Below are 12,825 nucleotides of genomic sequence, written 5' to 3'. Positions count from 1 at the left end.
GACTTGGAAGAAATATTTCATAGATGATATTGTATATATACATCCTATTACACAAATCAGGAAGCACATAATGATATCTGACTGTTCCACTTTGGTAATGTTAAGACTCATCAGCTAAAGCCAAATACAGATGATTATTGCCTAAATTCATTGTTTCATTAGGGGTAGCGACAATGGTGATTCTTAAAATTCTAACTTTTATTTTAATTGACATATAATTGACATACAACATTATATTACTTTCAGGGGTACAACATAATTCACTCTGTGTATATATTACAAAATGACCTCCACACTAAATCTAAATTCTAAAATTTTTAATACTGGAACTCTTCCATAAGGAAAAACTTTACCTCATCAACTATTCAGTTATCTTATTAAATTGATACAAGGAAGACAAGGTAAATGCTGAATATTCTCTCTTTAATTATCAGTTTTGAGGATAATGAGTTAGTAAACAAGCTACCTAACAATTATGTCCAATGCTTCCTTTTAAAGTATCATTATAAACTCATGGATTTCTATATATTTAAGATGTTTCATTTTATTATAGAAAATTCTTTAAATTTTTTAATGTGTACCTATTTTTGAGAGAGAGAGAGAGAGACAGAGCACAAGCAGGGGAGGGGAGAGCAGAGGAGAGGGAGACAGAATCCGAAGCAGGCTCCAGGCTCTGAGCTGTCAGCACAGAGCCTAATGCAGGGCTCGAACCCATGAACTGTGAGATCTTGACCTGAGTCGAAGTCAGATACTTAAGCAACTGAGCCACCCAGGTGCCCCTCTAAAACAGCATTTTAGACTATTGGGAAAGGACAAGACTAGTCAATAAATGGTGGTCGGTGTCAATGAGCTATCTCTCAGAATAAAGTATTTACAGTAGTGTACTGGTAAATACATAACCACAGGCTCTGGGAAACAAAAGAATAGTTGGGATTTTAGCTTATTAAGCTATCACAGTATCTACCAAGTGATATTAAGAGTATTAAATACATGTAAAAGCATTTAGCATGGTGCCTAATACAAATGCTTAGTAAATTACATACGTGGTTGTGTGTGTGTGGATGTGTGGATGTGGGCATGCCCATACATGTGTGCACAGTGATGTGTTGCTAAATGTTAAAAGCTGGCTGCATACGAAAAAAATAGTTCTGATTTGTAGCGTTTGCTGACTCCAATTATGTAAACACTGTTACCGTGGATGATTTCATACCACCAACACAATGTCACTATATCCAGAGTTTGGGAGAAATGTACATAACTCATTCTCACTAGCCACTGTGAACTGACTCCTACATACCACTGAATATTATCCATATAGTCATACATTACAAAACTCAATTATTTTTGTGTATATGTGAATGTGTTTACATGTATGTGTGAGTGTGTGTGTGTACACATGTATGCATGCACCTGGAGAGACATCAGATAGATGACAGAGTTTTTGCTGGGGCAAGAAATGGTACAGGGTAGGAGGAGAAGGATAAATAGAACTTATGGAACTTTTGTTTTATCAACATTCATTGACTTGTTCACCTACTACTTATGTATTTATGGGGCCAAATATTTATATAGAATAATATTTATAGGATAAATATTTTTTCTTAATTACCTGATATACTCTATCACCAAGAATAGTATGTTGTCACTAACATTAAGCTTCAATATGATATAAATAACCAGTTATTTTAGATGTCATATTACACACATGCATGCGCATGCACACACACACACCTTCTGAAAAATACACAACTTACTTTGGCTTCAGTTTCTCCCCTGTGAAGAGTATACAGATGATGGACAGCACTTTGTGACGAAGACCAAGGATGAGTCAGAATTTGGAAGACATGAAAGTCATGGCCAAGGGTGTCTGTTGTAACTAGAAGCATTCCTGAAGAACACACCAAAAAGGGAGTAAAAATAAAAACAATTATGTATGTTGATGAAATATTTTCACAAAATATTCATTATGCTTTAAAATATCACCGAAGGAAAAAATGACCAAAGATGTAAAAAATTTCCCCAATTAAAAAAAAAAATCAAAATGCAGCATCTTTTTCCTGTATGAACACAAAACCTTAATGCCATATCAGTATACAAGCATAGTGAGAATACTAGCTGTAAAGGTTTTATGAGGTTCCTGTACAACAAGTAGAGAAAAGTTTATGGAGAGCTCACAAGCCTTTTAATATAGCAAATCTGATAACAAAGAATGTGAAAATGACTTCTCTCCATGGAACTAAAACTTGCTCCCATTTTTTGCCACTTCTTAAAACCTGAATTTTAAGTTTCAGTGTATCTGAAATACCCTACACTTAATCCACCAGTTTAAAAATGTTTCTCTACCCTGGCATAATATTTATTCAAATGCTGAACAGTGTCTCACATAGCAAGTTTTTAATTTTGATGAAATGTCATAGCTAAGAATTCTTTGCCTAATCCAAGGTCACAAAAATTTTGTTTTCTTGTCAAAATTTCAGTTTTATATTTTGCATAGAGGCCTATCATTCGCTTTAAGTTAATTTATCTATAAATTGTGAGGTATCAAACTAACTTTTTTTGCAAACAATGTCCAATTGTTCTAGCAAGATTTCTTGAAGGGAATATTCTTTACTCACTGAAGTCTTTATCCTTTATTCTTTATCCATTGTCAACTTGCCAAAGATGAACTGGCTATATCTGCATAGGTCTTCACCTGGAAGTATTATTCTAGTCCATCATTTTCTGTGCCTATACTTTCATTAATACCACACTTGCTTGATTACCATAACTTTATATCAAATGTTGAAGAAAGAACCTTTTTTTTCAACATTATTTTGGCTATTCCAATTCCTTTCCAAACACAAAATGAGGTGTTTTTTTTTTTTTAATTTTAGATAGAGCACATGAGTGGGGAGAGGGGCAAAGGGAGACACAGAATCTCAAGTGGGCTCCATGTTCAGCACGGAGCTAGATGTGGCGCTTCATCCCATTACTCTGGAATCATGACCTGAGCTGAAATCAAGAGTCAGACACTCAACCAACTGAGCCACCCTGGTACCCCAAAATCAGATTTTTGATATTAAAAATTCCTAGGGGGGCATCTGGGTGGCTCAGTCAGTTGGGCAGCCAACTTCGGCTCAGGTAATGATCTCATGGCTCGTGAGTTCGAGCCCCAGGTCAGGGTCTGTGCTGACAGCTCAGGGCCTGGAGCCTGCTTCAGATTCTGTGTCTCCCTCTCTCTCTCTGCCCCTCCCCCACTCGCACTCTGTTTCTCTCTGTCTCAAAGGTAAATAAACATTAAAAAAGTCTTAAATAAAAATTCTTAGGATTTTGGGGAAGGTTATATTAAGTTTATAAATCAAATTGACAGTGATGGACAGCTTAACAATATTGAGCCTTCTAATCTATGAACACTTCCTATTTCTTGATATGTTTTCTTTGACTTCTTGTTTTTCCTGTTGAGCACATAAATTATATACATTTTTTCTTGGATCCATGATAAATGGTACTTTTTATTTTATCTCAATTGTCAATTATTCCCTGCTGGCATATAGAGACATAATGGACATTTTTTTATATTGACTGGATAGTCTGCCAGGTCTAGTCAGGGCTTTTTGTAGATTACATGGAGTTTTCTTTACAGATTATCATGTAGTTTGTGAATAGACATAATTTGATTTTTTCCTTTACAAACTACATGCCTTTTATTTTTCTTCACTTACTACACTGCTGAGGAAAACAGAAATGGGGAGAAGTAATATTCGTGCCTTCCAAATTTTAGGAGAAAGCATTCAATCTTTAAGTATGATGTTAGCTGTAGGTTTTTTTTTTTTTTTTATAAATACTCTCTATCAAGTGAAGGAGGTTCCTTTCTACTCCTAATTTGTTGATAGTTTTTATAATGAATGAATGTTGAATTGTGTACAGTGTTTTACACCTGTGACATGACTATGCATTTTTTTCTTTACTCAATTAATATGGTGAATTTTAGTAAATAATCAAATGTCAAACAAAATCAAACGTCAAACAAAACTTGCATTTCTAGGATAAACTCCACCTGGTCAAAATCCTTTATTATATGCTGCTGGATTCAATTAGCTAAGGTTTTAAGATTTTCATGACTGTTCCTGAGGGTTATTGGTTTGTAGCTTTCTAATCACGTGTTTGTCTGTTTTCAGTATCAGGCTAAAGCTGGTCTTGTGAAACTGAAGAGAGAGATTGCGGAAAACCACTATTATTTCCTACTTAGATTTTCATTAGAATTTGTCAGTAAAACTATATGGGCCTTTAAAAAAAAAAAAAAAACTTTTAGGGGCGCCTGGGTGGCTCAGTCGGTTAAGCGGCCGACTTCGACTCAGGTCATGATCTCGCGATCCATGAGTTAGAGCCCCACGTCAGGCTCTGTGCTGACAGCTCAGAGCCTGGAGCCTGTTTCAGATTCTGTGTCTCCCTCTCTCTGACCCTCCCCCGTTCATGCTCTGTCTCTCTCTGTCTCAAAAATAAACGTTAAAAAAAATTTAAAAAAATACCTTTAAATATTTTTAATTTAATTTCTTTGTAATTTAAATTTTATTATTTTAAAATGTAAAATTTGGGGGCTTAATTTAAATGTCCTTGGGTGAATTACTTTCTGTAACTCAAGGAAATGGCCTTTATTAATACCTGTAAGGTCTTTGGTGATGCCCACTTTTTCATTGAGGTTATCAACAATTTGTCTTCCCTCTTTTTTTCTTGATCATTCTAGCTAGATGTTTTCAAGGAAATCTATTCTGAGTAGCACTGATTTTCTGATTTCTTTTTTCAATTTCTGCTTTCTCCTATCTTTCTCCTTCTGCTATTAGTATCTTCTGCTACTTCATTTTCCCTGCTTTAGTTTTATTTGCTATTTCTTTTTTCTGTTTTCTTTTTTTTTTTATTTTTTTTATTTTTAAAAAAATTTTTTTTTCAACGTTTATTTATTTTTGGGACAGAGAGAGACAGAGCATGAACGGGGGAGGGGCAGAGAGAGAGGGAGACACAGAATCGGAAACAGGCTCCAGGCTCTGAGCCATCAGCCCAGAGCCCGACGCGGGGCTCGAACTCACGGACCGCGAGATCGTGACCTGGCTGAAGTCGGACGCTTAACCGACTGCGCCACCCAGGCGCCCCACTTTTTTCTGTTTTCTTAAGGTGGAAGCTTAGATTACTTTTTCAGGAACTTTTTCCTTTTTCAGAGTAAGCATATATTGATATAAATTTCCCTGTAAACCTGAATTCCAAAATTTTGACACACTGCCTTTTCTTTTGCATTCAGTTCTAAATGTTTTCTAGATATTTCCTCTTTTACTCATGGGATATTTAAAGATATATTGTTCAGCTTTTCTAAGTATTTGGGTATTTTTCAGGTATCTTTCACATACTAATTTTTAGTGACGACAAGGAATTTGTTAAACCTTGTTTTATATTTGAGAAGAGATCGTGGTGACTGTTCCATGTATACTTGAAACACCTGGAGTGTTCTATAAAGGTCAATTAATTCAAGTTTACTGATAGTGTTGTTAGGATCTTCAATATCCTTACTGATTGCCTGCTTTCTTGTTCTACTATTGAATTGAACTGAACACTGAACATCTCCAAGTATAATTGTGGATATGTTTATTATATAGCTCCCAAATATTAAACTTTTAAGTTCACACACATTTAGTATTCTTAGGACATCTTGGCGAACTGCCTCTTTCATCATAATGTCCCACTTTAACCTGGTAATTTCCTTGTTCTGAAGTCTACTTTTCTGATACTGATACCATCACTCTAGCTTTGTTTTGATTGGTGCACTCATGGCATATACTTTTCTATTCTTTCACTTTTATAATCAATATAATTGTACTGAAAATGACTTTGTTTTAGGGGCACCTGGGTGGATCAGTCAGTAGAGTGTCCAACTTGGCTCAGGTCATGATCTTGCAGTTCATGGGTTTGAGCCCCATGTCAGGCTCTGGAGCCTGCTTTGGATTCTGTGCCTCCCTCTCTCTGCCCCTCCCCCACTCATGCTTTGCCTCTCTCTCTCTCTCTCTCTCAAAAATAAACATTAAAAAAATGACTGTTTTAGGTAATAATTGAGGTCTAATTTGTTTTTTTTTAATCTAATTCTGGATTTATAATTGGTGTTTGTAGTTCATTCACATTTAGCCTAACTTATTGGTTGAGTTTATAGCTACCATCTTATTATTTTTTATTATTTTTCTGATGGTTTCCTTGTTTTTATTCTTTGTTTCTCTGTTCTTGCTTTCTTCCCTTTTTCTATATGATTTCAATATTTTTAATACCCAATTTTAATTTTTCCATTTCCTTTTTTTGTGTCTCTCTTTAAGTTTCTATCAGCCGTTCTTAGAACTATAATACACATATCTAAATTTGTGCATGTTTGTTTATATTTTGTCCAGAATTTATATTTGTTTTCTGTGGGAAGAATGGTTTGTTAGTTTACTCTGCTGTGCCGGAGGCAGAATCACATTTTTTAACTCCTAAAACTTTTGTCTTTTGAAAAAAAATGTATGAAAGAATATTAAGTACTAGTGAGAAGATAAGGTAAACATTTAAATAGAAAGATGAAGTATATCTGAGCTTCTTATTTACTAGGGTAATAAAAGGTACAGTTCTTGTCACGATGTTAAATTAAAAAATACCATACTAGATGCCTATTTCCAAGAGAATACATTTTAGAAAATAAAAAAGTGTTATTTATTGAGATCTACTTCAAATGTATAACAATTTAGATAACATTTAGATAACAATTAGATCCCACCCTGTAACCAGCTATGGTCATGAGGTCACTGACATACTTTATATTCTGTCCATCTTATTGTTGTTAACCGACCAACAAATTTCTAAGATTGGGCATGAATGCTTAGTTGTCCTTTTGTGAACAATATTTCTTCACTCCTACTTTTTGCTGAGTTATACTAAGTCTGAATTATCACAATTCTACTATGTTCTGATATCACTTTTCCACTACAAAACTATTTTCTGCAGATGATAAACAATTCAGTTGAAACATTCTGACAGGAAAATGATGAGCTTGTATTTATAATACAAATAATACAATATGACTCACCTACTGAAGACAAACTTCATTTCTTCTAGAATCATATCAGTATTTTACTCATAATAAGCACTCCAATAAAAGTCCCTAGTAGCCATATTAAGAGGATTATTGTTTCGCATGTGAATGAAAATCACAAATGTACACTTTTCAACATGCTCCTAGATTTTCAACATCTGTCTGGTTTCTAATATGTAAAATGAATTCAGATTTTTAGAGAAATGGGCCATTGAAAATGTATCTTTATTATCTTCTGTGTATCCTATCCCAAAAGTTTTTTCCCATTTCCTCATGTAAATGTAGTTTCTGTGATCCACCAATGAACTTACCATTTTTGACAAAACTTTAAAATATAAGAAAAAATAAAATAAAATAAAAAGAGCAGAGAGAAAAAGAAGAAATAAATAACTAGTATCGTACTATACAATCATGTTTTCTTTTAATTTATAATTTCCTCTTTTGCACACATTCTGCTGGGAGAAAGACAAGCTTTTTTTTTTTTTTTCTAGAAAACAAGTTAAAAAGCAGATATACATAAAAGGAAAAACTGGTACAGAGTAGACTGTGGCTTAAGAACTATTTATGCAGCATCAGAAGACTAAACCAGACTCTAGCCTGGCCATAAACTAAAACCCACGCCCCAAATGAGGTGCCAAGCCACAAAAAGCATTTGCGTCATCTGGGAATACAAGGAAAAGAAGGACTTCTAATTATAGGGCCTGGAAGCGGAAGCTTAGAGTGATTAGCTGTTTAGGCGCTGCTGTGTGTTTATCTGGAAGCTTCCTCTCCCTCACTCTCAGCCTCAAGTTTGATAGATGAGCATTAGCATTAGAGGGTGGAGACTGAAGCTGCTGATGGTACATGGCGTTCTCCAAAATCTGAGGTAGCTGGAGACTGAACATTAAGGCTTTTGCGGCCTCATAAGAACATAAATCTTTTCAACTGGGCGTCAGCTGGTTAGCCCAAAAGACAAAATTAAAGAGTAGCAAACCTCTACTGGGCATATGTTATAAAATCTTGGAAACATGAGTAGGTAGGTCTTTTTTACCATATCCTATTTATAACACCTCCCTAATTGTACGGTTCTTTATCACGTGCACACATATGAATTGGAAAACAAATTACCAGCTATTCACACTCTCTTCCAAAAATAGATATAAACACTGATATGCTGGGGCAAATGGAAATCCTTACAGGAATTCAAAATATATCACTCATAAAATAATTTTATATTTTGATATTAATTCTTGTGAATTTAATACTTCCCCATCAGTACTTGTACAGATTAAAAACTTACACATTATCTAATTATCTTTTAAAGTTACTAGTCCAGGGGCACCTGGGTGGCTCAGTCAGTTAAGCCTCTGTCTGACTCTTGATTTCAGCTCAGGTCACGTTCTCACGGTTCGTGGGTTCGAGCACCATGTCGGGCTCTGTGCTGACAGCGCAGAACCTGCTTGGGATTCTCTGTCTCCCTCTCTCTCTGTCCTTCCCCCTGCCTGCCTATCTGTCTGTCTGTCTCTCTCTCTCACTCTCAAAAATAAATAAATAAATAAACATTAAAAAAAATAAAGTTACTAGTCTAATTTGTAACCATAAAAGCAGAGAAACAGAACCCTAGTACTGATCAAGGTCTTTTAGGTCTTCAAATACATAAAATCACAATAATAGCCTATTAAAGTCTGATTTAAAGTAAATGTGAATACCTGAAAACAATGGTCTCAAAATCTCCCTGTGGGCAGCATCAGTGTTAGCAGATTTCTTAAGCTGCTTAAAGATGCTAATAATCAAACTCATCACTGTATTTTTCTAAATTTGTGGTCCAGGATATAGTAAAAGTCTTTCTAAACTTTAAGCTCAAAAACACTGTTAAAGGCACTGATGTACACACTGTCAAACACATAAAACACATGATTCATTTTATCCCTTCCTAAAGTTGCATATATCCACGATCAAGATAAATTAGACCAAAATACCTGATATGGTTCTTACCAATTTTTTACATGTGGGAAAAACTAAAATCATAATTGGGTTTCTAGCTCACTTATTTTATAGCTTACTATTTCTATCCTCGTGTTTTTAGGAGTCTCAATGTTAAATGTTCTAACATCTTTATTCGAATACTTTGTTTTCCTTCTTTCACTTAGCATCATGACATATTTAGAGTTCTGAAGACATCTTTGGCTATATCCGATGGGTCTTCATATTAAATATTCTATTATTTTAAATGGTCTTTTCATCCAAGAGACATATAGGAAAGTGGTGCATGTCTACGTGTATTTTTTTTCCAAGTGGCTGAATATATTTTTTCTCAGATTCCAGAAAAGTTTCTAAACTTTATTAACCTTTAATATATAATTTATGCACAATAAATGCAGTCATTTTACTACAGTTTGATTAGTATGACAAGTATATATACACCTAGGCTACTGCCATTAAGATAGAGCACATGTGATAAAATTCTATTGTGTCCACCTGCTGTCCATCCCATCCCCACTGCCTGGCCCCAGGGAACCACTCATTGGCTTTGTCATTATGAATTAATATTGCCTACTTAAGAATTTCATGTAAATAGATTCACACAATACCTTGTTAAACCTACCGCTGTGAGTAACAGTACTACATTCATTTATTTATATTACTGGGTGGCATTCCATTATAAAGACATATAATTTATATATCCATTCAGCAGTTATTTCTCTTTTTGGCTATTGTGAAAGAAACCCCCAGTAAGATTCAAAACAAGTGTCTGTGTGAACATATGTTTTTATTTTTCTTAGGTGAATATTTAGGAGTAGAACTGCTAGCTCATATGTATGTTTAACTTGATAAAAAAAAAAAAACAACTGAAAATGTTTAGCCAAAGCAGCTGTATCATTTTAACTTTCCCACCAGCCCCATGACTCAATAACATTTGATACTGTTAGTCTTTCAAAATCTTAATCATTTAAGTGAGTATCTGATGATTTCTTATGGTTTTAGTATGCCATATTCCTTGGTGATTGGTGATGTTGAACAGCTTTTCATGTGTTAAGACTACGTGCATATTTTCTTTTGTGACATGACTGTTCAAATCTTTTGTCCATTTTTAATTGTTTTGTCCCTTCATTACATACATATTTATGAATATGATATATAATTATATGTGTGTGTGTATATACATATATATATATCATATATCATATTTTCTCCCACTTAATTTTCCTAACAATATCTTTCCCAAGGTGCTTAATTTAAAGAAGAACAATTTTATGGTTTGTGTTTTTGGTGTCCTACCTAAACCTCTTTCTTTATCTCTCCTGGGTCACAATGATATAATCCTTTGTTTTATTTTTGAGGATTTACAGTTTAAGATTTTAAATTAAGTCTATGATCAACTTAGAGTTCATTTTTGTGCATGACATTAAGTAAAAGTTTATTTTTTTCCCCAAGTGGATATCCCAGTTGTTCCACCAACATTTTTTCAGACAACTATACCATCCACATTGAATCACCTACTGTTTTGGTCATATATCAAGTGACCATGTGAGTTTAATCAAATTCTGGATTCCATTCCATCCACCTATAACTATATTTGCCCAACACCATATTCTCTAGATTACTGTACAATTAGAGAAGGTCAGATATTCAGGTAGTTTCAGCTTTCAAAATTCACCCATCTTTTTCAGGATCCTTTGAATTTCTATACAATTTTAGAATAAACTTGTGTTGATTACTTTTGATTTAACCATGCACTTTTAATAAAGTTAACGATTAGTGAACAATACTAACACAAAACACTAATAAGATACCAAGGCATAAAAGTGATTAAATATTTTTAAAAAATATAATTTTCTTTCATAACTGAATGGTTTTTCTTACCCTATCATATTGTACACCTCACAACATGGCGGGCAAAAACGTAAAATTTTTAGATAAAGTAGAAGAATTGGGAAGATAAGGAAGTATAGATTGGAAAGAGTAATTTGACTCCTGTCTTTATTCAGGAAAAAAACATATCATACAATTTCAGAGTTTTACAACTCTAAGGGCCTTGGAAATAGCATGCCTTCCAGGGCCAGATAACTTCCCAGGGGAATTCTACCAAACAGTTAAAGAAGAGTTAATACTTCTTCTTTTGAAGCTGTTTCAAAAAATGGAAATGGAAGAAAAACTTCCAAATCCATTCTAGGCAGCCAGCATTACCTTGATTCCAAAACCAGACAAAGACCCCACTAAAAATGAGTATTATACACCAATTTCCATGATGAACATGGATGCAAAAATTTTCAACAAGATACTAGAAAACTGAACCCAACAATACATTAAAAGAATTATGTAGCACGATCAAGTAAGATTTATTCCTGGGATGCAAGTGTGGTTCAATGTCTACAAATCAATTGACATGATACATCAGATTAACAAAAGAAAGGATAAGAACTGCATGATCCTCTCTAGATGCAGTAAAAGCATTTGACAAAATATAGCATCCTGTCTTGATAAAAACCCTTAAAAAAGTACGGATAGATAGAACATTCCTCAAGATCATACAAGCCATATATGAAAGACCCACAGCTAATACCATCCTCAATGGGTAAAAACTGAAAGCTTTCCCCCTAAAGTCAGGAACAAGACAGGATGTCCACTCTCACCACTGTTGTTCAACATAGTGTTGGAAGTCCTTGCCTCAGCAATAAGACAACAAAAATAAATTTAAAAGGCACACAAATTGGCAAGAAAGAAGTGAAACTTTCACTCTTCACAGATGACATGACATTCTATGTGGAAAACCCTAAAGACTCCACCAAAAAACTATTAGAACTGATACATAAATTCAACAAAGTCGCAGGATATAAAATCAACATATAGAAATTGGTTCATTTCTATACACCAATAATGAAGCAGCAGGAAGAGAAATCGAAGAATCAATCCCATTTACAACTGCACCAAAAACCATAAAATACCTAGGAATAAACCTAACCAAAGAAGTAAAAGATCTGTACACTGAAAACTATAGAAAGCTTATGAAAAAAAGTAAAGAAGACACACAGAAATGGAGAAACATTCCATGTTGATGGATCAGAAAACAAATATTGTTAAAATGTCAATACTACCCAAAGCAATCTGCACATTCAATGCAATACCAATCAAAATAACACCAGCATTCTTAACAGAGGTGGAACAAAAATTCTAAAATTTGAATGGGAACAGAAGCCAAGATGGCAGAACAGCATGGAAGGTTTTTTTTGCGTTTCGCATCCATGAAATATAGCCAGATCAACATTAAACCTGCATTCCTAGAAAACTGATTTGAGGATTAACACACAATCTACACAACTTGAACTACAGAACTCAGCAAGTACGTGGCACAGAGAGGTGAACTGGGGGAGAGAGAAGCCGTGGAGGGCAGGGAGCTGTTTTTGCTTGCGGAGAGAGGACAGAGATGGGGGGAGAGTTTGGGAAAAGCACCCTACACACACAAAAGAAGTTGGAGAGAAAGTGGAAATGTGGAAACAGCCATAGGGACTGAACTAAAAAGGGAGAAAGGAGAAAGGAGAGGGTTTAAATTACATTAAGACTCTATAAACAGGGGGAGCACAGAGTCTGAAATTCTACAGCTCAATACCTGGCAGTGCCCTGGTGGGAAGGGCAAATCCCCAGGAGCAGAGTGGGGTCCAGAAGGTCTTCAGGCTACATGGGGAGAAGCAGTTCCACTGCTGGAAGGATATTTGGTAGAAGCTGTGTGGCCACCTGGTCCAGCAGACCCCAGAGAACAACCACATTCA

The 12,825-nt window shown here is 34.9% G+C and overlaps 1 protein-coding gene across 21 annotated transcripts in view; it reads right to left on the bottom strand.

Moving 5' to 3' along the window:
- Window positions 1-12,825, bottom strand: part of BCAS3 (BCAS3 microtubule associated cell migration factor) — a 629,185-nt gene that overhangs the window by 388,489 nt on the left and 227,871 nt on the right. For all 21 annotated transcript variants that reach the window (XM_086686763.1, XM_086686762.1, XM_086686767.1 and 18 more), the window contains one exon: window positions 1,755-1,888. In XM_086686763.1, coding sequence (XP_086542889.1) covers window positions 1,755-1,888 — 134 coding nt within the window. The remainder of the gene's footprint in view (window positions 1-1,754; window positions 1,889-12,825) is intronic.

This window comes from Puma concolor, chromosome E1, assembly GCF_028749965.1.
Source record: "Puma concolor isolate L17-30 chromosome E1, mPumCon1.1.hap2, whole genome shotgun sequence".
In the NCBI taxonomy this organism is placed as follows: domain Eukaryota; kingdom Metazoa; phylum Chordata; class Mammalia; order Carnivora; family Felidae; genus Puma; species Puma concolor.
The sequence above is the reverse complement of the archived record's forward strand: the minus strand, read 5'-3'. Positions and strand labels throughout refer to the sequence as shown.